The sequence below is a fragment of the Ovis aries genome, chromosome 17 (genome assembly GCF_016772045.2).
Source record: "Ovis aries strain OAR_USU_Benz2616 breed Rambouillet chromosome 17, ARS-UI_Ramb_v3.0, whole genome shotgun sequence".
Taxonomy (NCBI): Eukaryota; Metazoa; Chordata; class Mammalia; order Artiodactyla; family Bovidae; genus Ovis; species Ovis aries.
Window position 1 is genome coordinate 72,709,060 of NC_056070.1, and position 24,112 is coordinate 72,733,171.

At 64.1% G+C, this 24,112-nt stretch overlaps 3 protein-coding genes across 5 annotated transcripts in view; 1 reads left to right on the forward strand and 2 right to left on the reverse strand.

The window, feature by feature from the left end:
* LOC101120607 (protein HIRA) overlaps positions 1-14,991 on the reverse strand; it is a 46,072-nt gene extending 31,081 nt beyond the window's left edge. Inside the window, exons 1-4 of one of the 3 annotated variants that reach the window (XM_027956915.3) lie at positions 14,864-14,991; positions 2,847-2,909; positions 1,921-2,031; positions 816-906 (exon numbers count right to left, since the gene is read on the reverse strand). In XM_027956915.3, the coding sequence (XP_027812716.2) occupies positions 816-906; positions 1,921-2,031; positions 2,847-2,909; positions 14,864-14,900 (302 nt within the window). In that variant the 5' untranslated portion in view covers positions 14,901-14,991. Of the gene's footprint in view, positions 1-815; positions 907-1,718; positions 1,797-1,920; positions 2,034-2,846; positions 2,910-14,110; positions 14,233-14,863 lie in introns of those variants that run through there. The other 2 variants (XM_060400892.1, XM_042234884.2) reach the window with 2 other exon arrangements.
* An 806-nt stretch (positions 14,992-15,797) lies between these two features.
* Positions 15,798-18,310, forward strand: MRPL40 (mitochondrial ribosomal protein L40). Its single transcript, XM_027956916.2, has 4 exons — positions 15,798-15,871; positions 15,969-16,052; positions 17,052-17,210; positions 17,876-18,310. The coding sequence occupies exons 1-4, from the start codon at positions 15,819-15,821 to the stop codon at positions 18,198-18,200; spliced, it is 621 nt and encodes a 206-aa protein (XP_027812717.1). The 5' UTR covers positions 15,798-15,818; the 3' UTR covers positions 18,201-18,310.
* Positions 18,311-19,645: 1,335 nt separating this feature from the next.
* Positions 19,646-22,235, reverse strand: C17H22orf39 (chromosome 17 C22orf39 homolog). Its single transcript, XM_027956917.3, has 3 exons — positions 22,198-22,235; positions 21,927-22,094; positions 19,646-21,173 (listed from the first exon to the last, which is right to left on the reverse strand). Exons 1-3 carry the CDS (start codon positions 22,219-22,221, stop codon positions 21,048-21,050), a joined length of 318 nt encoding a protein of 105 aa, XP_027812718.1. The 5' UTR covers positions 22,222-22,235; the 3' UTR covers positions 19,646-21,047.
* Positions 22,236-24,112: the final 1,877 nt, after the last annotated feature.

The following is a 24,112-nucleotide window of genomic DNA, read 5'->3' on the forward strand; positions in this document are numbered from 1 at the left end:
AAGGCCGCACCTGTGCACCGGGTGGATGCTCGCAGCCCGACCAGCCTTGGCAACGTGTCCAAGAGACAGAATGGCGTGGTGGCCACAGGCCCGGATGCCACTCTGAACGAGCACCCTCACGCCACCGACGCTGGAGCACAGCCCGGGACACACGGACACACACACACAGCCTGTGGCTCCCTTTAACTGGTGGGACTGTGATTTGCTTCTGTTTCTCAAACTCGGTACCACATGTTATTCTACGTTGGCTGAAGCCACAGAATCCGGGGCCCTCCTGCAGGGCCATGAACTCCCTGCTGGGACGCTGGGGCTGGAACAGCACGGGGGCGGCCCCCGGGCCCCGCAGGCGTGCCCCGCTAACACCCTCCGTCAGGCAGAACCCACCCAGGCTACAGGCAGGCTCTCCTAGCCACAGCCCCAGGGACACTCCGGCTGAGCGGGAGGCCTCTGGTCCCCAGCCTGCCTGGCCCAGAGGCCCAGGCCCAACCTGAGGGGCCCCGGAGACGGTGCACTGCGGCTGCAGGTGCTCGGGACGGGGGGCCGTGGAGCCCCGGGAGAGAGGGGGCCGGCCAACGCCAAGGAGGGCGGGCTCTGGACCCCGTGTGCCGGGAGGCCTCACTGGCAGGACAAAACCAGAGAGGCCACCAGCGCCAGCCCTGGGGGGCGCTGAGCTGGTCTGCAGGCAGGTGGGGAGCTGCCCCAAGCACATGTACTTCCTGCCACCCCTGAAGCTGGAGCTCTGGGTGCCAGGGTGGGATAAAGACCAGCAAAGAAGCTTTTAGGAACAAGACGAAAGAAAAGAAAACAGTGCTTACGTAGCCCGTTTCCACACCATAATCAGTTTGTCGTCTCCCCCGGAAGCTAAGTACATCCCACCATTTGACCACCGCACACAGTTCACGCACGCTGGGGAGAGAGACAGAGAGGTCAGCGTCTGCGGGGCCGGGCGGCAGGCGCAGCTCAGGAAGGCCGTCCTGTCGGGGCAGGAGCGGGCGCGCGGGGCGCTGACCATGGGCACGAGCACCCGCCCAGGGCAGGGTCCGCGGGGGCACTCATCTCTGGGAGGTCAGTGCTGAGCGTGTGTTCCGGGAACTGGGAACTCAGACCCCTCCCGTCAGCAGGGTGCAGCCTGCTGAGACACGTCTCCGACCTGGGACGACCCTCCACAGGAGGGCTCGTGAGAAAAGGCTGAGACGCCCTCTCCAGAGCATCCAGGGAAGCAGCTTGGTAGAGCATCAAACTGGCTTCAAGCCACCTACCAGTTCCTTCCCAACCGCAGGCAGACTGCCCTGCACACGCCAACTAAGCGGGCGGAGACCCCGGCCCTGCCGGTCGGAGCCCCCTGAGTCCCACGACACAGGACACTGTCCAGGCTGTGGCCCTCACGTGGATGGCGGGAGGGGCACAGTGCCCACGGGGGCGCGCCTAACTGGGCGCGAGCGTCTCCGGGGCAGCTGGGCGGGCCCCAGAGCCGGGTACGGCCCCCAGATGCTCCAGGGCAGGCAACTATGGCGCTACTGCGGGAGAGGACACCGCGACCCCGTCGGGGAGCCCGAGGGCCTGGCAGAGGCCCCAAGGGCCACGGCGGCCGGCCCGGCGTCTGCTTAGCCGTCTCATGGGCACCCTTCCCCGGAACCCTACTGCCTCCAGGCCACTGGTCCCACGGCCCCGTGGAATCAGGCGGGAATGGCTCGTGAGCAGGAAATCACCAGAGGTACCTGCGGACTGTCCAAAGGAGGTTCTGTGGGCGGGCCAGGTCTTCTGCTGAATAACTCACCCCGGTGTGCAGCCAAGATCTGCGCGTCAGACAGCAGGCCACGGGAGCTAGCGCCGCACGGCCTGAGCTCTCTGACCACAAACACACGTGCTGGCCTTGGGCACTGCGCCAGCACGCGAAGCCTGCAAAGGGCCCTGAAATACCTAAGTGGTTGTCCATCTGGCACAGCATCTTGGGGACGCGCTCGTCCTTCTCGTCATCCTCCTGGAGGACGGGAGACATGTTCCAGATCACAACCTTCCCAGAGTCCTGTCCTGGAACGGAGAAGCAGACACGACTCGAGGAGTCTGGGGCGGGCACAGGACACCGTGCCCCGCCCTCACCCAGCACACAGTCAGGCTGGCCGGGCAGATGAATGGGAACAAGCGCTGCTGGGCTCGGAGGCCTGGGCTCTGCCCTCGAGCCCGGCCTGGCCTCCAACTCGGGCCCACCAGGGGCCTGGGGGGCCTCATGGCAATCCGGGAGGCGAGCGGCTGTGCAGGGCACCCACACCTCCCCACCGCCAGGCAGCGGGCACTCTGCCGGCACACACACCTGAGCCTCTCAGGAGGGATTCCACTGCTGGGAACTCCCAAAGGGGCAGCCCCTCTCTAACTCTCCAGTACAGAAGCGAAAACCAGTAAGGGCCGGGACATGGATGTGTCAAAACCTCCACACAGCGCCCCCAGGATGGCCTCCTGGCCAGGATCTTAGGACTCTTCCTCATCAGCCCCGGGCCTCAGGGTGCCAGCCCGGCAGGCAGGCGCACCCGTGCGGGTGAGGACGGAGCCCCGGCCCCGGGTGGTGCGCGGAGCTCCTGAGCCCCGAGAGCAGTGACGGCAGGCTGGAGCCTGCGCCCAGCCCCCTCCAGTTCTGCCGTGGGACCACCAGCCTCCTCGCGCTCAGGAAGCCGGGGGGCAGGCTGCCTAAAGCAGGAGCCCACTCAGCAGGGGTCAGAACATCAACCTGCGGCCAGAACCCTCGGAGTGCGCACTGAGCCCCAGGTTCGGCCGTGAGCTGCCACGGGCGCGCTGCAGGGCAGGGGGCGGGCGAGGGTGGGCACAGCGCCCCGCTGCTCCCCAGAACCTACCTTGCCCTCCAGTTGCAAACTTGGTCCCGTCCGGGTGAATATCAACTGAAAATATTGGTTTTCCTGGGAATAGAAGAAAGAAACACACAGTCACAGACCCACAGGCGCAAGACACCAGCGACTCAAGCACCGCCCACCCACCGCCCGCGGGGACAGCGGGCTGCCAACAAACGCCGCAAGCGAGCAACGGCGCGAGCTGCCCACAGCCGCCCGGGCACGACAGCGGGGCAACGTCCTGTGCCCATGGGCTGGGCCTGCAGACCCCACACTCACCCAGGTCACCACCAGGTGGGCGTGTCTGGGAGGCAGCTCGGCCCGCCCCAGTCCCAGGGGCGGCAGCGATGGGCACCCCCCAACCTGCCCCACTCCGGTTCAGCTGGGCCCCATCGGCGTCACGGAGTCGTCTCCGCGAGCGCAGCCCCACGGGGTGCGGTTAATCAGACGGCACTCCCTGCGGGGAAGGCCAGGTCCCACTGGGGCCCTCGAGGCTGGAGGCAGTCGGGCAGACTGACCAGCGGAGGCCCTGCAGCAGACTGTCTGCGCCCACGGGCGTCTCCCAGCCAGCTCTCGGCCTCCTTCAACCCTGGGCCTGGCCCAGGGAGGGGGCTCAGGGACACACAAGCAGCCTGACGGCGAGCTGGACATCGGCGGTCACCAACACAGACGTGAGGTGGTCGCCAGGGGTCTCTCAGCTGAGGACACTCTGTCTCCACCACAACAGAGGGGCACGGTGGACGTGGGCATGAGAGTCAGGCTCCCGTGTCACGTGACAGCAAGCAGGGAGTGTGGCTCCCTGCAGCGCCGGCTCCCAGAGGGCACGGCCATGGTGAAGCCAAGCGCAAGCTTCCACGAGGCCGAGGAAGGCCTCCGCCTGGTCATGCCGCAGTGCCAGGGAGCGGCAGGCACAGGCCCCGAGCGCTCCTGCTCTGCGCTCTGGAGGCAGCGGCCACCCAGGCCCCGAGCCACGGCTCTGTCAGGACAGGCCAGCTCTGCCTGGCAGCTGTCGGCCCTGACCCAGCAGCACCCACCCGCGCACAGCGGCCGCCAGAGCTCGTCCCGGGGCACAGACCCGCACAAGCCCCCTCCACCCTCAGGAGAGCCCAGACACCGTCCACAGCGGCCCCGGGAAGGCAGGCGTGGGCAGCGTGGGGGCGTGCCGCCCATCCCCGCAGGCAGAGGGGCTGCAGGGAAGCCGCTGTGAAGGCAGTTTCCTGCCATCTGCACCGTGGGGAAGAGAAAGGACGCACGGGGACGAGCCAACCCAAGGAGCCTGCTCCCTCGCGTTCCGCATAGGCCAAGCCGCCTGGGCAGCTGCCATCGGAGCTGAGCTGGCATCAGTCCTAAGTGGTGCAGCAAGGAGCACCCATGTGTCCGGCTGGAGCACAGCACACTCACCTGCCCGCAGACCCACCCGGAGCACCCAGAGCCCGGCCCGGCACACGCACAACCCCAGGGAGGCAGGATGCACACGCCGCAAGCCCCAGCGTGGAGCCGGGGGCGGAGCCACTGAACTCAGCCCGGGGCTTCCTGCAGAAACCACAGGTGCCCTGAACCCCCAAGGCGGAGGGTCAGCTAGAAGACGGGGCACCACCCAGGAGTGCAGATTCGGGGGCAGGCTGCCACCCAGGGGCAGGAGCAGCAGCAGCTCTCACAGAGAAGGCACTGTAGAGCTGGAGGACACGGGGACAGCAGAAACGGTGGTGGGCCCAGGCCCTGCCGCTCACCAGCTGCACACCCTCAAGGAAGGCGCTTTAGCTCTCTACGCGGCCCCTCATCTACAGACGGGCAGCGGAGCCCTCAGCTAGACAGGCAGCGGAACCCTCATCCACCAGACGGGCAGTGGAACCCTCATCTAGACAGGCGGCTGGAACCCTCATCCACCAGATGGGCAGCGGAACCCTCATCTACGGACGGGCAGCGGAACCCTCATCCACCAGACGGGCAGTGGAACCCTCATCTAGACAGGCGGCTGGAACCCTCATCCACCAGACGGGCAGCGGAACCCTCATCTATGGACGGGCGGCCGGAACCCTCATCTATGGACGGGCAGCGGAACCCTCATCTATGGACGGGCAGCGGAACCCTCATCTATGGACGGGCAGCCGGAACCCTCATCTAGACAGGCGGCTGGAACCCTCATCCACCAGACGGGCAGCGGAACCCTCATCTACGGACAGGCAGCGGAGCCCTCATCTAAGGACGGGCAGCGGAACCCTCATCTATGGACGGGCGGCCGGAACCCTCATCTACGGACAGGCAGCGGAACCCTCATCTATGGACAGGCGGCCGGAGCCCTCATCTAAGGACGGGCAGCGGAACCCTCATCCACCAGATGGGCGGCTGGAACCCTCATCTAAGGACGGGCAGCGGAACCCTCATCCACCAGACGGGCAGCGGAACCCTCATCTATGGACGGGCGGCCGGAACCCTCATCTAAGGACGGGCAGCGGAACCCTCATCCACCAGATGGGCGGCCGGAACCCTCATCTAAGGACGGGTGGCTGGAACCCTGGTCCACGGCCGGGCGGCCGGTCTCCAATCTACAGGACAGCTGGCTGGCCCGAGGAGGCAGACGAGGGCTCCACCTCACGGGGCCTCCATGGCCTGCGCCTCAGTCCGGAGCCTCTCTGAGCAGGGCGCACTGCACTCAGCGAGGCTGGCACCCGTCTCCTCTGCAGGGGTGCGCCTCGGGTCAGAGGACACACGGAGGGACCTCTGAGGGGCTCTGGCAGTGGCGCTGTGGCTGCAGCGTGAGAGCCGGCTGTGGAGCCACAGAGACGTGCCCCCGATGGGCTCTGCAGAGACGGCGACACAAGTGAGGGACACCCTGGGAGCCGCCGCAGCCGGCAGCCCACCCTCGGGCTCTGCTCCCAGACGGCCCTGACCCCACCCCCCCGAGCACCCCACTCCCGTGCTATCTGGGGGTGCTGATCCGAGCAGCACGCGGCTGCAGCACGCGGCTCCCCACTGGGCAGGAAGAGAGTCAGCTACCGAAGCCGGTTCTGACCGGGGCGCTCAGACAGAACCCTCCTCCCGGGCCTTAGGAGGCCCCTGAGTCCTGACCTTCACCTAACACCACCTACAAAAACCAACCTGAGATGGAACAAGGGCCTGGATGTTGAGCGTGGCAGTATAAGAACTCTTGGAAGAAAGCAGAGGGAGGAAAAAGCTTCCTGACACTGGACTGGGCAACAGTTTAAGACGCGACAGCGAAGGCACGGGCGTTACAGAAACGGGACAGCCTGGATTTCCTGAAACCTGTCACTCATCAGAGGGTGCTACTAACAGAGGAGAAAGGTCACCGTGGAATGGGTGAGATGCTGGGAAGTGACATCAGGTGTCCAGAATACACAGAAAACTCCTAAAACTTAACGACAAAAAACCTCCAAAACTTTGATTCAAAATGGGCCAAGGGGGACCTCCCTGGGGGTCCGGTGAATAAGAACGCACCTTGCGATGCAGGGGGGGTGGGCCTGATCCCTGGCCCAGGAACTAAGATCCCGCATGCCATGGGCAGGGCAACTAAGACCTCGCCCTGCAGCAGAGACGCCGCGGGAGCACTGAGGCCCGAAGCCACAGCCAGGGACGGACAGACGCCAGCGGGTGAGAAGACCTCGGACACCTGTAAGCAACGGGCAGAGGCTCAGACGGATGTTCTCCAAAGGACAGCCACCGTAAGAAGAAAAGAAAGAGAAGTAGAGACCAAGGCTGGTGGGGAGGAGGTGGAGAAACGCACCCCGTGGGCTGGCGGGAACAAGGACTGGGGCAGCCCCCACGGCAGCTCTCAGGGGAGTGCGGAGTGAGCCGCGCTGGGCTGCGCCTAGCTGCTCAGTCGTGTCCGACTCTTTGCGACCCTGCAGACTGCAGCCCGCCAGGCTCCTCTGTCCATGGGGATTCTCAGGCAAGAATACTGGAGCGGGCTGCCACGCGCTCCTCCAGGGGATCTTCCTGACCCAGGCATCAAACCCACGAGGGAAGCCCAGAACTAACCAGGATCCAGCAACTCCCCGTCTAGGTTTATGCCCCAAAGGACTGGAAGCAGAGTCTCAAGGAGGAGACATTTGTACCCCATGTTCCCAGCAGCTTCATCCACAAGAGGCAAGAGGGGGACGCAGCCCCAGGGCTCAGTGGCGGATGACGGCTGAGGAACCGTGGTGTGTCTGCACAGTGGAGCATCATTCAGCAATAAAAAGCAAGGAAATCCTGACAGGCGCGACAGGGAAGAGCTCTGAGAACATGCTGTTCATCCCCATCAGCCAGTCACAGAGGCAGGCACCGCACGACTCCACTTGTACAAAGGCCCGAGAGGAGTCAGACTCAGAGAGACACGGAGCAGGACGGCGGTGCCAAGGGCTGGGGCAGCTCCAGTTTCGCAAGATGAAAATGCGTGGAGACTGGCTGCCCCACAGTGTGAACACGCAGGACACGGCCAAATAGCACATGTAGGAGACGGCAACACGGTAAGCCTCACGCTCATTTTCTCACAACGTGAGCAAACGCTAACCAAACCCGAACCAGACCACGCGCGTCTACACGCAAGCGGGCAGGGGGCGGGAGCCGGGCGCCCTTATGCGGCTGCGGGGCCCACGTGGCTGCTCCCGCTGCGGGCACGCAGCTGAGCCCACACGGGCAGCACTGCCACCGCTCAGGAAGCAGGGGCCACGCGCACAGACCCTCACGGCCTGTTTTCTGAAACCGCGTGCCCGTCCGGAGACACACGAGCGTCAAACACCTGTGGCCGCCGTCAGCGTGCGGATATGCTCCCCTGCAGGTGCCAGGCGTGCACGTCCGTGCCGCAGCCTGCAGAGGCCCGGCCGCCCGCCTCCAGGCCCGGCGCCCACACTCTCCACAGGGGCCCAGCCGCCCGGCCCCCCGCCTCCCTCTCGCGCCCACCAGCTCTCCCCTCCGACCCTCGCTCCCCTCGTGGGCACCCCCCGCCCCGCAGAGCCAGTCTCCTCTCCCAGGAACGGTGTGGCCGCCTCACGGCGTCTGGCCCACTCTGCCCAGCAGGATGGGGACCGCGAGCGCCGGGTACCTCGTCTGCCTCCTCAGGGTCTCCCCAGGCCCTGCAGCGTGCAGCAGGCCCCCCAAACACCGGCAGTCGCGAAAGGCTGGGCAGAGGCCCCGCGTTCTGACACCTGCCGGGAAGGTGGGTCCTCTTGGCTGAGGGGTTTCATGTGTCAGCCCCGCCGGGGGAGCAGGGCCTAGCTGCACGCCCAAGGGGCCTCTGGGACCCCCAGCGCTTCAACCACAACCTCTGGGTCCTAAGTCAGCACCGCCGCCAGACACCTCTCGGGTGTCAGCTGCCCGAGACGTTCCAAACAGCGCACAGGAAGGAAGCTGGAGGCTCGCGCCAGGCAGCCGTTCCTGGGCTGGCTTCGGCTTTTCGCGCCGTGAGCCAGGGGTGAAGCCGGTGCAGGCAGAGGCTTGCAGACCGCTGTCCCTTTTCCTGAGTTCCCACGGTGCCCTCCCTTCTGCCCAGACCCATGAGAAAGGCAAGAGCGGCAAGCGCCACATGCCCACAGAGGGAAAATCCGTTTAACAACCTGAAAAATCACGCTGTGGGTGATAATACTGCGCTGCGTGTGTAAAAGCTGCTGAGACAGTGAATCCTGGAAGCTCTCATCAGGAAAAGGGGTCTCGTGAAGATACTTCCTGTGACGATCACCTTTGCGACATGTACAAATTCTGTTGCACACCGGAAATGAATTACTGTTTTGGGTCAATTTTAAAGAGAGAACCGCCACCCCACAGTATCATTTCCGTGGAGAATGCCGGGCGGCCCCGCAGCTGTCTGGAGGGAGGCTGCAATGGAAACGCTGGGCTTGCTGTGCTGCGGGCCTGCGGCTAAGGTCTTCAGCGGTCCAGGCACCTTCACGATGCAGTCTAGGCACTAAGCAGAGCCTGTGTGCTTATTTCTTTCGGCCGTCCCACGCAGCACGAGAGGTCTAGCTCCCCAACAAGGGCTGAACCCCGGGCCCCGCGCTGGGAGCGTGCAGTCTTAGCCACTGGACTCCCGGGGAGGTCCCAAAGGCGGGGACGTTTGAAAGCACCAAGTCACCCAGCTGTGTTTCCCAAACGGTCGGAAGGACCACGTTCTAAAGTCTTAGCAGTGCGCTCGTTTTTGCATTTTCTAACTTCCTAAAGAAAACAGGTCTTACTTTTCTCAGAAGAACTTTTTTACATCTTTCAGATGACAAGTGCAGAGCCACCAAGCTCTCCGCTCCCCAGACCACACCCCGTTAACACGACCGCGGGCCGACTCGGCGGCAGACGCGCCGGCAGAGGAGCCCCCCCGCCTGCGCCCCGACGGCAGCTGTAGGCAGAGCGGCGCTTCAGCAAGGCCCCCAGGCGCCCCAGCTGCTCCTCCACAGCCTCCCGGGCCCTGGGGGTCGCGTTCACCCCCCATATTCCACCTGGCGACTCTCTGGGGAGGGGGAACACTCCACATCTCCAGTGGGGAACAGATCACAGAGCCTGCTTGACAAAACTCACCACGGGGGAAGCTAGCCGTCTGTGCAGTTCAGTACGTAAGTTACGCTTCAAAATCAGCATGTGTGTGTGCGCGTATGTGTGTGACTGGCACACCCACACCCACGTCCACGCCCGCACCCACAAACGTGCATGCTCACTGCACCGGCGCCACCCTGGCCGCCTCCTGCGCGGTCACGGCCACAGCCTCTGCCCGGGTCCCTCGGCTCCCACACCTGGCCCAGGCCTGCGGCCCGGCAGAGCCACGAGGCCGTGCCAGGTGGACTTCTGCCCGGCCCCAGGCCCGCCCCGCAGGCGTCCTCTGGCTGCCCCCTGCGTGAACGCTCCGCCCGCAGAGGGCCGCCTTCCCACCATCTGGCCTGGGGTGGACTGCTGGCAGCCTGTGACGGCTCCCCAGGGGAAGAAGGGCTCCCTCAGACCAGGGCTTCTTGCCAGGCAGCCTGGGGGGAGTGCAGAGCCTGCAGGAGGAATGGGCGGGAGACGTGGGCGGGCCTTCCGCCCCCTCTTCTCACAGGAGGCACCCGGAAGCCCCAGCCCCGAGTAGACTGCCCCCCCCCCACCTACTCCTCCTGGCGGGAATGGCGTTGCCTGCTGCTCCCCAGGACAGTGCTCACGCCCTGCCCCTGCAGGAGAGGCAGGCACGCGGCAGACAGTGCGGAAGGCGGGTGGGCAGCCAGGGTCTGCGCCATGCCCAATGCCCGCTCTGTCTCCAGGCGTGCTGCTGACCGCAGCAGGTCTCGGGAGCCGCACACCCTGACAGTCCACGGGCAGACCCCTGGAGAAACAGAGGCACCTCGCCCCTCTGGGGAAGAGGAGGGCTCGAGGCAGACAGGTCCCAAGACGGGGCCACGGCTGCAGGGCCCTCCCGGCTGTGTGACTGGAACTCTACTCCTAAGGCGAAAACAGCTTTTTACACACTCTTTAAGTTAAAAGAAGTATCTGCAAACACCTTTCTTTCTGGCCTCCGTCTCCACTTTCTTCTCAGCATGTTAACGAAATCCACAGAGTGTCTCAAATCTAGTCACCTGCCTCTACCTGGCTCACTTCCACCCTGACCTCCTGCCTCCACTGCGTCTCACACCCAGACCTAGGAAACTGCCTCCCTGCAACACCCAGCCTCCCCAAGAAGGCCCAGGCACCCCCCAACGCGCCGGGAGGAGCCCACACTTCTAGGCAGGTGCTGAGGGCTTTAGCCCAGAGCCCCAGAGGCCGTGGCCCGCGCGGCCCATCGCTGACACGCTCGCCCGCTCGAGCCCTCCCGGGGCCTTCACTCCAGACACTCCCGAGCAGCAGCATGTCCCCCACCCCCTGTCCTCCCAAGGGCCAGACTCAGGCCTACGGCCCGCGCGCCCCAACCCCGCCTCCTCCCCGGAGGCTGTCCGCTCTGCACTCCGGACAGCCGCCTGTCCAGTGGTCTGCCCTGCACCTGCCCAGCGCACATCCACCTCTGGTCCCACAGGACTTCTCTGCAGGAGGATTCAGCGTTTAGGGCATAAACCCCAAGCGTATGATGCAAAGCAGAATCCCACCCAGTTGCTTCTGAGCCTTCGTCAGACGTATTCTGGTTACTTTTCAAACCCACTACTGTCTCCAGGCGGAAGCTGGTGTGAGACTGTGAAGAGCACCCACCTCCTGAGCCTTCACAGGTGAGCTGGGGGCAGGCCAGGCAGGCGTCACCAGCCTCACTCCGCAGACCAGGTAAGAGATGTCAAGAGCCTTCTGGAACACAGGTCTGGCAAGCAGCAGAGACTCAAGAGGAGGACCAGCTGACTCCAAAACGAAAGGCAAAGCCCTCGTCCTCAAGCAGCTCACAGTCGAGTGGGACGGGTGAACAGGTCCCCGGCAGCAACCACCGAAGAGACACGCTCGCCCAGCGCGGCTCCCCCAGGACGGCGTCGGCCCGCTGAGTGCTGCGGGGCGACGTCGGTGAGGCCACAGCGCACCCTCACCCACCGGCTCCCGGAGCCTCATCCCCGCCAGCGGCGGAGACCCAGCACGTCCCCAGACACCAGCCTGTTGGACTAGTCTGATCCGGGCCAACAGCACAGGTTACGGGAAGGACGCGGTCACGAAGCGTCCCCTCCTTCCGGCCTGTCCTCAGAGCAGCCATGCGGGCCTTTCCGCACCCAGGAGGCTGCGGTGCCCCCCCCTTCCCTGCGTCTCCCCTTCAAGCTGACGTTCTTAAATGGCAGTAAAAGGCCTTAAATCCTCTGCGGGATGAGAAGGGATCGCAGACAGGGGAAAAACACACACCTCAAAGCAACGGGACAACTGGAAAATTACGCTGTTGTTGAAACTTTGCCTTTTCACAGCACTGCCGTCCCAGTGTGAGCCAGGAACCGACGGAGGACGTGACTCTGTCAGTCCCGGCCCTTCTCGTTGGAATGGGCTTCACTCAAGAGCTGTGCGTGAACTCCACAAGGGGACAGAGGCCCAGGGAGGAGAAGAACCATGAACCTCCAGTCAAGTTTTCTCAACATACAGACTACGTTTTCCCACAACTGAAACATAACTGCTCTCACTCTCTAACCAATATACGGTCATAAGCTAATTAGAGACAAACCTTATCTTGGCCAGGCCTAAAATAAAATACTTTGGCCACCAGATGCTAAGAGCCAACTGACTGTAAAAGACCCTGATGCTGGGGAAGACTGAAGGCAGGAGGAGAAGGGGACGACAGGACGAGGAGGTTGGATGGCATCACAACTCAGGGTTGGTGAGTTTGAGCAAGCTCTGGGAGATGGTGAAGGGCAGGGAAGCCTGGCGTGCTCTAGCCCATGGGGTCGCAGAGTCAGACGTGACTGAGCGACTGGACAGCAAAGGAATACTGTCTCCCAGAACACAGAATACACCACGCACACGCGCGGACAGCCCCCTGTGTGTAACCGCTACACACACGGCAAGCCTCACGGGCTCCTGTAGCACGCCTCAGCTGAAGGCGGCCTTCCGAGGCTGGGCGCAGGGTCAAAGGGCAGGGTCGGATCTCACCAAGGTGCAGAAGGTGGAGTCAAAAGCCCAAGAATTCAGTTGGCAAATGATGATGTCTTGAACCTGCTCTGACCCCATGTTCAAAGCTCCTTTCTGTGACATGACTTCAAGATTTGACTCACCTCCTTAGCACAGTGGTTCTCATCTGGGGGTTCTGGCCAACAGGGGCCCCGGCAACGTCTGGAAACAGGTTCCGTTGCCACAAGTGGGTGATGTCTGTGTGTGTCAGTGTGTGAAGGCGCCCCTGTGCAGAAACCAGGGCTGCCGCTAACACCCTACAACACATGGGCCGGTCTCCACGCAATCACGTGCCCCCAAATGTCAGCAGTGCTGGGACAGAGAACGCCTCCCCTGGAGGCAAGGCCTCACCATCTCGTCAGCCCGGAAACAGACGGCGGGCACGCACACCTGCACTCGGCAGACGCTCGCCCGGCAGCCTGGACACCGGGCCCTGCCCCGCGGAGCGCCTTCCCTCCCTGGGCTCTGAGAGCCCAGACAGAGTACGTTGGAGCCGCATAACCAGTCAGGAGACGGAGTGCAAAGTCAGGAAACCAGAAAGCGCAGTGACATACTCTCCAAAGCACCTCGACCTCTTTGGTTTGTGAAACTGAAGTACGGGCGGCCTTCTTTACTGGCCACCACCCACGGCTGGGATTCCGAGCGGCTCCCGCCATTCACCAGTCTTTACCGGACGGCGCAGGCGTGGTCCAGACCAGCAGCCAGCCTGCGCTTCAGGAGAGCTGTCATTTACCAGCAACGGTCCTTCTGAACGCTCCATGAGACTGGGGCTGATTTCAGGAGACTTTAAAAGAAAGGAGATTCGACAAAGAACCGGTCTAAAAGAGTCTCAATTTCTTTTACCGTTATCTTCTAGGTTTCTAACGCACTTCAGACTCAGGGGAGCCCTCTCTCTTCCTCCCCAAGCAAACACCCCAACTGCACCACAAAGCAGGCAGGGCAGGCACCGCGAGGCTCCCTGTCCTCAAGGCCGGTGGGGAGGCCACAGGAAGGAGCCCGGCCCACAGTCCGGCCCACCCTGCCCAGCTGACTCTTTCCCGCCCGTGCCTAAACGATCGCTTAAGCATCCCGACCTGCCTGTGCTCATGCAGCGTGAAAATCACGTCCTACACGGGAGCTCATCCCGAGGCCAGCAATGATGAGCGGGAGGGAGACAGGAGGAGCGGGCGCCACACACAGAGCCGGGCTGCAGGGCGCCACAGGGGAGACTCCCGCCGGCTTCACCGGCGCAGCAACGGACTCTCCCTTCCTGACCCACACGCACGACTTACGACGACTGAACGTCCGCCCAGCTCTGCCGAGGAGCCCAGCCCTCACCATACGCCTCAGGAAAGGCACTTGGAGCAAGAGGCAGGAGAAACGAAACCAGAGCTCTCCGCTTTCGCGCTCACGCACCGGCAACCGAGTTAGTCAGTTACGGCCACCTCAGCTCTCACCTGCGTCAGCCCGCGTTATCAGACCCTCTGCACAGAAGGCACAGCCGCGTGGGGCAAGGGATACGGAGCGAGCCAGGCAGTCCCTGCGCTGGGGGCACGTAAGGCACCCACCCTGGGGCCGAGAGGGTCTACTGAGTAACAGGAGCAAAGAGAGACCTCGCCCGGACCCTGGGAAGTGACAGAGACGTGCCGCCCTGCAAGGTGGGAAGGCAGAGCAGTGCCGCGCCCAACAGCAGAGTGCTGCTCAGCGCAGCTGCTGCAGGAGGAGGCATCCCGAGACCCCAGCTCAGAACTGAGCGCCACCGGCTCAGGGAAGGAGAGAGCACCTACCCGACCAGCTCCAGAGGAGCACTGCAGCTCCCTCTAGGCGCCTGGCTGAGTACAAACGAGGAACAGGGCAGAACCAGGGTGGCTCCTATCTATCAGCAGTCAGACAGCCGGCGGCGGCGGGGACCCTGGCCTGGAGGACAGGCCCCCACCCAGCGCTGCCCGTGGGGGCTGGCGGCTGGCGCCCCTCCCGTCCCAGGGAGCCGAGGCCAAGCCCTGCAGCAGGTGGGCGCCGCAGGCAGAACTGGGCCAGCACTGCCGGGCACCGCACGCGTCTCTGCACCAGCCTCTTAACCCAGGGCACGGAGCAGTCCGCTCCACCCGAGGGGCCCGGGCGCTCCAGCTCGGCGCGAACGCAGTCCCGCGGGCTGGGGTGGGGGGGGGGGCTCAGCCTGGCGTCACGGGGCTCCACTCGGAGGCACAGGCAGCGGATCCAGCCCCGGGGGCGGCAGGACCTGCCCCTTCCAGGCCCCCGCGCCGCCAGCGAAAGGGCGCCCGCGCCCGGCCGTCACACGCTGGCCCGGCCCGGCCCGCGCCCGGGGTCGTCTCCGCCGCCGGGCTGCGGCCTCCGCCCGGACCGCCAGGCCGCGGCCGCGGGCTCCGCGCACGTGCGGGGGCGCGAGCACGTGAGGCGCCCGGGGCCCCGCGCGAGGACCGAGCCCGCCCCGCCGGCCCCGCGGCCCGGGCGCCCCCGCCGGGGCGAGGCGGGAAGGCCGGCGCGCGGCGCCCCGGCCCGCGGCCCCCGCGCGCACTCACCATTGTGGTTGACCCAGGTCGGCTTCAGGAGCTTCATTGTTCGGCCGCCGCCGCCGCCGCCGCCGGGCTGAGGCGAGAGCCGCGTCGCTCAGCGCGCCCGGGCCATGGGGCCGCCGCCGCGCGCGCCCTCCGGCCGCCGCCCGCCCCGCGCGCTCAGCGCCGCCGCGCCATCGCCGGCCCGCGCCCCCCGCCGCCGCCGCCGCCGCCGCCGCCGCCCCCCGCGCTCGGCCGCCGCCGCCGCCGCCGCAGCCGCATCCCCCGCGCCGCTCCTCCTCCGGCGGCTCCCGGGCAACGCCGGAAGTCACGGCGCGCACCTGCCAAACGGCCCCGGCGGGAAACCGCTCCCCGCGCGCTCGGGCCGCGCGGCGCCAGGGCCGGGCGGGCGGGCGGGCGGGCGGCGCCGCGGCGGGCCCGCCCCGGGCGGCGGGGGGCGCGGGCGGGCCGGCGGGGCGCGCGCCCGGGGCGGGGGGCGCGGCGCCCGGGGCGGGGGGCGGCCGCTGCCCCGGCGGCGCCCGGCGGGCCAATCGGCGGGCTCCCCGCCGCCCCCGGCGCGCTCTCACTGGGCGCCCGCGCGCGAGGGCCACGTGCGGCGCCGAGGCCCGGCCCCGACGCCGGCGCCCGACCGCGGCCTGCCCCGCGCGCCCGGCCGGCCCGACGCGCCAGGGCTGCCGGCCTCGCGCGCGCCGCCGGCCTCAGCGCGCGGGGCGCGGGGCTCGCGGGGCGCAGGCCGGGCGGCCCGGGGGCGGCGCCCGCGGGAAGCGGCCCCCGAGCGGCGCGAGGTGCGAGGCGCCGGCCGCGGGGCGGGGCCGCGTCGGGGGCGGGGCCAGGCGCGGCGGCGGCGGCCGGAACGCGGGGCCGCGGGGCTGCGCGGCGGCCGGACCGCAGAGCGGCGCACTGCGCGGGCCGGACGGCCGAGGCGCGCGCGCCCGGAAGCGGCAGCCGGCGGCCCGGGGGCATGGCGGCCGCGGCGCTGGGGGCGGCCCGGCGCGCGCTGCGCCCCGCGAGCGGGTGAGGGCGGGGGCGGGCGCGGGGGGCGCGGGGGGCGCGGGGGGCCCGAGCGACCCCACGGGGGCGCGGCCGGTGACGCGCGGCCGGTGTCTTGCAGGCTCCTGGGGGCGCGGCCGACGCAGACGGGGGACGCGCGGCGGCGGGCCTCCCTGCTGTCCTTCTGGGGACTCGTGCCCACGAGGTGAGCCGGCCGCCGGCCCGGCCTGGGGGCGCCCGCGCGGAGAGCGGGGGTGCGCGACGTTCGGTGCATGTCTAACCAGGTCAAAAACTAAATGCAGGATGGTTTGAAGACGAGTCGATCCGTCTTGGAGGGACTCCCATGTAAAAGGTTGAAAGAGCACAGAGAGTGCCTGTGTCTCTTGCTGCCTGGAGAGGTGCGGGGAGCCCGGAGCGCCCTGGTTTCCACCTGGGACCCTGCACACCTTCCACGGGCGTCGTTCACGAGCCTCAGTCTTGATGCCAGAGGACTCGATTGTTCTTAATAGTAACTTACTGGCACAGCAGAGGTGCTCGTCCGGGCAAACCAGACTTGATACTGGAGGATGAGGAAATTTGTTAAAATATCAAACGGTATAAACCGGAACTTGCTGGTCATTTTTATTATACTGTCTCTTTTAGTCTTCCTCATGTTTATAAATCACACATCTATTTAAAATGTGAGTAGCAAGTTTTCAGGGTAAACAGCAAGGTCTAACGATAGCACAGGGAACTAGATCCAGCATCCTCAGATACTCTGTGATGGAAAAGAACAGAAAAAAAGAGGTATGTATGCATAAAAGAGTCGCTTTGCAGTGCAGCAGAAATGGACACAACAGTGTTGACCAACTATACTTCAGCTTAGAAATGCATAAAAGTGTGAGGGCTGAGCGTGCAATTCGTCAGTTTGGTGATTTCATATTTCAGTCTGTCTCAAGGCCTGCCTGAGCCCTTGCACTAGAGATGAGCTCTTCTCTGTAATTTATGCCCTGACACCCCGTGGAGTTTTTCCCCCACTTTCTGGGTTGACCATGCCTGCCCAGTTCTGAGGACGCTCGCTGGGGGCTGTTCCCGGAGGCCAGCGCCCACGGTTCTTCCCTAGCGGGGAGTACAGTTCGGTGTGCGGGCACTTTGCCTAGCGCCATGTCTCTGCACGCTCACGACACCACAGAGGAGGACGTGCAGTGTCTGCCTTGTGCTTTAGAGCAGAGCCTCTGCGGAAGAAGAAGAAGGTGGACCCCAAGAAAGATCAGGCAGTGAAGGAGCGCCTGAAAAAGAGGATCCGGCGACTGGAGAAGGCGGCCCAGGAGCTGATTCCCATTGAGGACTTTATCACCCCGGTCAAGTTCTTGAATCAAGCGAGGTAAGGGCCTCTGGGCTCGAGGTCTCGGGGCAAAGCAGCTGTGTCACCTTCAGGAAGTGGTGTCATGGGAACCTCCCACCTGTCATGGGCAGTCCTAGGCCCGGGCTGGCCTGGCCCCATGCTGAGCCCTCTCCTGGAAAAAGTACTGCTGCTCCTGAACGGCCGAGTATGGGCGGGAAACTCCTGGCAGGGCTTGAGCAGGCTCGAATGTGGCCCACAGCCCCCGCCCCTCTGGATGGCAGGAAACCTTCGGCCTCCTGCTCCGGGACGTACTCGATTGAAGTACTCGCCGGTGGTGGGGTGGGGTGGCTGGGATCGCTGCCTCATCAGACCCCACTGATACAGGGGGGACCCCGCTGGTTTGGGGTCTCCGGGGCTGATAACAGGCTCTCGACTCCCTGGGATATTGGTCTGTTTTCACGACGCCATTTGACTTTTCTCCAAAGCCGGCTTTCACCACGGTCTGCTGGGGGGAATCGCGGTTTCTTGTCTCCATGTAAAGTGAACGGCCCAGTTCCCAGTGTTGCTGCCGCCACATCCACTGCCCCACCCCTTAGTTTGTCCCTGTGTTCCACGCGCGTCTCCAGCAGGGACACTCGGTCCCGTGCAGTCGGTCGGTGAGGTCTGTACCTCCAGGGCACACCCTTGGCTCTGCGTGTCCCCAGGCAGCGGCCGCCGGTGGAGATCCCCTCTGAGGAGAGCGAGCGGAGAGCCCTGCTCCTGAAGAAGTGGTCGCTGTACAAGCAGCGCGAGCACGAGCTGGAGAGGGCCTCCATCGCGTCCCTGCTCGAGGCCCAGCGGGAAGCTCTGCGGGAGCTGGAGCTCACGGCCCCGGAGCTGCATGCTGAGGCTACCAAGCGGGACCCCAGCCTGTTTCCTTTCGAGAGACAAGGGCCAGACTACACGCCGCCCATCGCCAACTACCAGCCCCCAGAAGGCAGGTACCAAGACATCACCAAGGTGTATACACAGGTGGAGTTCAAGAGGTAGAGATGCGAGCAGCCAGCCTCGGGACACACCGCCCGGCGGAGCCCACCCCGCTGGGCTCCGGCCTGCTGCTGACCGGTCAAGCCTGCTGTGAATAAACGTGTTGAACCTCGTGTCTGTCTTCTGTTAGTTAACCTGTCTGAGGCTGCCAGGGGTGAGGGGCTGCCCTTGCTTGCCCGGCCTGGGGAGAAGGCGGCCCCCACACTGACTGCTAATCCTTCAGTGACCAGGAAGGGGCAGAAGCCGCTGGCAAGAGGCAGGGGCCACAGGGGTGGGGCCAGCTCTGGGCTTTAAGCTGGGGGTCAGAGGGGCGCCAAGGAGAGTGTCAAGGACAGGGACCCACTGGTAGGGCGGCGTGTCCTCCAGGATGGCTGACACCTGACCCGGGCCAGGCCGCTCAGTGTGGGGCAGGGGAGGCGTGAGTAAGGGCACCAGAACAGATACCACAGACCAAGGGGCTGAAATGGTGGACGTTTATTTCTCTCAGTTCCGGGGCTGGATGTCCCAGGTCCAGGTGTGGGCAGGGCTAATGCCTTCCGAGGACGCTCTCCTTGGCGTGCAGACAGCCATCATCTTCCCGTGTCTCCGTGTGGTCGTTCCGTGCCCTGATTTCTCGTAAGGATGCCGGTCATTGTGTTAGGGCCTGCCCCCGCGACCCTGGGCTTCCCCTCTGGCCCAGGTAAAGAATCTTGCCTGCAGTGCAGGAGACCTGGGTTCAATCCCTGGGTTGGGAAGATCCCCTGGAGAACAGAATGGCTACCCACTCCAGTATTCTGGCCTGGAGAATTCCATGGGCTGTATAGTCTATGGATTGCAAAGATTTGGACACAACTGAGTGACTTTCACTCAAGTGATCCTATTTCACCTTAATCAGCCCTTTAAAGAGCAACCTCCAGATACAGTCATGCTCAGCAGCAGGGGTGGGGGCTTCCCCTGGCGACTCAGCGGGAAAGAACCGGCTGCGGTGCAGGAGCCGGGGGAGATGCAGCTCTGGCCCCTGGGTCAGGAGGAGCTCCTGGAGGAGAGCATGGCAGCCCACGTCAGTGCTCCGACCTGGAGAGCCCCCAAGACAGCAGCGGGCTGCAGTCTCTGGGGTCACAGAGTTGGACACCACTGAAGGGACTCGGCCTGCACAGAGCAGCAGGGGGTAGGCCTCCTCCAGAGGAACTGGGTGGGGGCAGGAAGCAGCCCAGCAGTGAGGGTCCCTGCAGGCAGAGGCCCACCTCAGGGCAGGCATGCCAGGGGCCGTTTCACCTGAGTGAGCACGCAGCTTGTGCACCGGCCTCGTCAGCCTGTGGCTCCTTCTCGGCCTTGCAAGCCTCCAGACTGCTCCTCGGACAGGGCTACACTCAGAGCCTTCCCCACCGCCCCACCCCTCACAGGTGCTTTTCAGGCCTGTAGCTTTCCTCGGTGAGGTTGGATAACCAAGTCAGTAGGTCGTGGCCAACTGTTTTGTCTCAAACTTTTATTTGGAGGTCACGAGAGGCTGACAGGAGGCTGGAGGCTGGCCAGTCTCACCTACACCAGAGAACAACAGCGCTGCCCGAGCGGGGCCCGGCTCCCCGCCGCGCATCCTCGTATCACAGGCTCCCCAGGATGGCGCTCTGACCCTGGCCCCAGAACTGCCAGCGTCCCTGAGACCACGCTGCACCGGGTCACCACCCAAACTGCTCGTCACCATGGCCTCTGTCCCGAGTTTGAAAGACGCTGCCCGTTTCAACCTTCACGGCTGACGCCTGAACGTCCATGTCCGTCCCCTGAACTCAATGGGACGGAGGCGACGTGTCCGTTTTGGGTGTGCGGTCCCAGGGCGTGGACATGCCTGACACAGGCATGTTCCCCTGCACTGGAGGCACGCTCAGCATCCGAGCAGGCGTGGGGCTCCTCATGGTGCCTGCGCCCTGCTGCACGAATCCCGGGAACCAGGGGGTGGCTGCCATTCCCAGCACACAGCCCCCCACGGGGGGTCTCAGACCCGGGAGGACCCAGCCATGCCACCCTCTCCTCGCACAGAAATGCCCGTGGACAGAGCTGCAGCCGCGGCTGATGGGCTCAGCTGTTGCCAGAAGGGGCACCCTGCGCCTTCTTTATGCTCTCCTCTGCTCCGGGGGTCCCGTGCATGCACCCCCACCGCTCATAGCCACAGAGGACTCCTGGGGCACACGGGGGCCCAATAATGAACGTCCTTCTGAGGGGTGGGTTATTCTGCCCCCAAGAACGGGTTCCGTGATGCGGAGCCACGCCTGTGCCCTGGCTGGGGCCCAGGGGGAGGCGCCGAGATGCCGCAGGCTGGGTGAACAGCGCCCAGTGGTGGGTCCGCCGCGCGGCCCCAGAGGCTACACCATTTCAGCAGAAGAAAGAGACCTCTAAAGGAGGGTTCTTGGTTCAAGGGCATGTATTCTAAGAGCATCTACAAAAACGTACAAAATTCTAACCCTGCCTGCATCTAACTTTCAATATGAAAGCCTGGGTGTAATTTGCAGTTTCTATTTGGAATCAAACCTGTGAAATTTCTTCTGATATTATCCACGTTTTCTAAAAACGACTGGGTGAAATTCCGAGGGAAGGAGCAGTGAGTGGCCGTGGCGGGAGAGAACCAAGGTGCGTGGTGGCCACCAGAGCAGGGCCGGTGGGGAGGCCACCTCATTCCCCCCCAAGTGTCCCCACGGGTCAGAGCTGCCCCTGGAGGGTTCGTCTGAGGAGCCTAGCCCTTGGGACAGCCTCCCTGGCTGCCCACAGGGACACTGCATGCTGGGTGGACCGGCTCCAAGCCTGGTGATGACGGCAGGGCAGGCGAGGCTGGAGGCAAGGGCGGAAGCTCCCAGGGGCCCTCTGGACTGTTTGGGTCGGTCACCCGTCCTTGTCCTCAGGCAGAGGGAGGTGCCAGTCTTCTGGGGGGCTCTGCCTGGGCGCCCACACCAGGCCATGCTTCCGTGCAGCCCGAACTCTGGCCCGCTCGCTTTCACACAGGGACCGCTGCAAAGGAGACCGGGTCACGGGCAGCCCTCTGAGATCAAAAGGCATGCATTTGACATTTAGGCAATCAAAACACCCCACATTCCACTAGCACTGCCCAGGTGCTCACTCTCCAAACCCCAGTGATGTTCCGCTGGGCAGAAACCACTCACCGTCATTTTAAATGTGTATCAGGCCATCTGACGTCCTTTCAGGGTGAATCCCTTCTCTATGCCTTTTGTCCACTTCACTGTGAAATCCATTTCTCATACTGATATATAAGAGCTATCTTGACAATCTGTGTATCAGTTATTGATTTCTTGCCACACAGACCCGCCAACTTTCTCTTCCACTGCTCAGGGACTGGGCATTTACACTCGCCAGTCCTGCTGGCACACCCCAAGAGCTCTGCACCCTCACAGCTCCGCTCCACCCTTTGCCCCATCAGCTCCAGGGCACCACTGTATGCCAGACTAGGATGTAGGAGTCAGGAGGGCAGAGATCGGGTTCTAACCTCTCCTGTACGTCCAAGAGCGTCCAGGGGGAAGCGTCTGCTGAACGGATGGACCAAGGGCCCCTCCTGACTGGACTCCCGTGACTGCACCACGCCCTCTCCCAGCCTGGCTGCCAGACTGGCCTTTGAATGATACCAATCAAAGCACACGCGGAGGGCTGGGCCCGAAGCCCCCGTTCCAGGCCCGCCCCCCGCGCCCGGCGCCTCTGGTTCCCGGCCTTCCGGGGCTCGGCGGGCCGGCTCGGGTCACCTGGCCTCACCTGGGCTTCGGCGCTGCGGCGCTGCTCCCACTCGCGGCAGCTGGCCAGGTCGCGCCGCCACTGCCCGCAGGCCGGCCGCTCGCCGTGGACGTAGTAGTGGCGCAGGAAGTGCCCGGCGCTGCGGCAGAGCTCCCACTCCGCGCGGTAGGCCTCGCACGGGCGCGGCGGCTGCGGGGGCGGGCACGGGGGCGTGAGCGGGGACCAGGGGCCCGCCCGCCCGCTCCGACCGGCGGACTCGGCTCCCCGGGCCCCCAGCGCCCACGGAGCTTACCCGCCAGCCTTCACCTTCCGCCATGTTCCGGAACCGCCGGGCCCGCCTCCTGAGGCCGCCGCCGCCGCGTGACTGACGGGCAGAGGGACCAATGAGCGCCGAGGCTTTGCCAGTAGCTCCTCGCCCACCTCCTTGAGATGCGCCAGTGAACGGGACATCCGGGCTGGCAGCCAATAACAGCCTGGGGGCGGGGCCCGACACTCGAGGGGGGCGGGGCCGAGCCCGGCGTGGGCGGGGCAGTCTCTGCCCGCGGCTTTCTCTTCGTCGCCTCGCAGTTCCGGTCGCTGAAATAGATCAGCGCCCCCGGGCTCCAGCGCCGCGCGGTCAAGCCTGCGGCTGCGGCTGTCCCGCCCGTGTCCCCTCCCGAGGGCGTGCAGGCAGGAAGCGGGGCGGAGTGGGGCGGAGGCCGTGCGGCCCGGGGAGCCAGCCGGCCCTGCGGGTGGGCGTCCCGAGGCGGCGTCGGGGGTGAGGCTGTGCTGAGGCGGGGGCCGGGGAACCAGGCGCGTCCGTGAAGGGCGCGCACGAGGCAATGACAGCGACGGCAAGGAGGCTGACGGCGCCTCAGGACTAGCCTGCGACCCCTCCGCGGTGCTCCTCCGCCTCCCCCAGCCTAGCCACCGCCAGTTACCCGCCGGGTGAGTCTGCGTCAGGGCGGAGAGCTGCAGTCTCACCAAGGCGTCCTGCCGTGGTGGTTCACAGGCCAGGCTGCCCACCAAAGAGGGCGTCTGCGTCTGCCAGCGAGCCGAGACCCCTGGAGGGTCCGGCAGGTCACAGCCTGCTCAAGACTTCCGAAACCACTTGCATTGCCTGGGTGTGGCTTTGGGTCACAGGGCCCAACCCTGATTATCACGATGAACTCTAATGCTCCTTCTCTGAGGACACGTGGGTGAACCCTGGGACCACTCTCCCGCGGGGGACAGTCTCCTGAGAGTTGAGGGAAGCCTGTGGAGATGGGCCTCTTTGCCTGGAGCAGAGGCAAGGGGGGCCCCTGCTGGGCCCAGGGTCGGAGAAGCCCGCAGAGGACCTTTCCAGCAGGTGTCAGCCGCATGCTGGTACCTAATCAGACGCGTAGAGGCAATTCAGGTTTTGGTCACTGCCTGTTTTTCATTTGAAATTCATAATCGAAAATTATTTTCAAGGAACAAGAGATTCAAATAATTGAACTGACATGTCAAAGGAGCTCTTATTATATAAAGTGGAGACCTGAAATTAAATTAACACTAATTTTTAAAAAAAAAGGCCAGCAGAACTTTGGAAAATTTAATACATTTAAAACTGGGAGTGGGAGGTAGGGAGAACATATCTTCAGGTTTCATTTATTTTAACACTTACATTTGTGCTTCATCACGAAGCTCTTTTTACAAAACAGACTAAAGAACCAGTTCTGTCCAAATTAAATCAAAGTAAACGCAGAAGTCAAGAAATACCTGGAGTAACAGGCAAACTTGGCCTCGGAATACAGAATGAAGCAGGGCAAAGGCTAATAGAGTTTTGCCAAGAGGACGCACTGGTCATAGTAAACACCCTCTTCCAACAACACAGGAGAAGACTCTACACATGGACATCACCAGATGGTCAACACCAAAATCAGATCGATTATATTCTTTGCAGCCAAAGATAGAGAAGCTCTATACAGTCAGCAAAAAACAAGACCGGGAGCTGACTGTGGCTCAGATCATGAGCTCCTTATGGCCAAATTCAAACTTAAATTGAAGAAAGTAGGGAAAACCACTGGACCATTCAGTGATACTGAAGTCGCTCAGTCGTGTCCGACTCTCTGCGACGCCATGGCCACCAGGTTCCTCCGTCCATGGGATTTTCTAGGCAAGAGTACTGGAGTGGGTTGCCCTTTCCTTTTCCAGGGAACTTCCCAACCCAGGGATCGAACCCAGGTCTGAGCCACCAGGGAAGTCCA

Excerpts from the sequence above, each read along its gene's own strand:
- C17H22orf39 (XM_027956917.3), bottom strand. The coding sequence starts at position 22,221 with ATGGCGGAAGGTGAAGGCTGGCGG. Across the intron at positions 22,095-22,197 it reads CGGAAGGTGAAGGCTGGCGG|CCGCCGCGCCCGTGCGAGGC; the intron begins GTAAGCTCCGTG and ends CCGCCCCCGCAG. Across the intron at positions 21,174-21,926 it reads GCCGCAGCGCCGAAGCCCAG|CGGTCCCTGTGTGAAAGCGA; the intron begins GTGAGGCCAGGT and ends TCTCCTTTGCAG.
- MRPL40 (XM_027956916.2), top strand. The coding sequence starts at position 15,819 with ATGGCGGCCGCGGCGCTGGGGGCGGCCCGGCGCGCGCTGCGCCCCGCG. Across the intron at positions 16,053-17,051 it reads TGGGGACTCGTGCCCACGAG|AGCAGAGCCTCTGCGGAAGA; the intron begins GTGAGCCGGCCG and ends CTTGTGCTTTAG. Across the intron at positions 17,211-17,875 it reads AAGTTCTTGAATCAAGCGAG|GCAGCGGCCGCCGGTGGAGA; the intron begins GTAAGGGCCTCT and ends GCGTGTCCCCAG.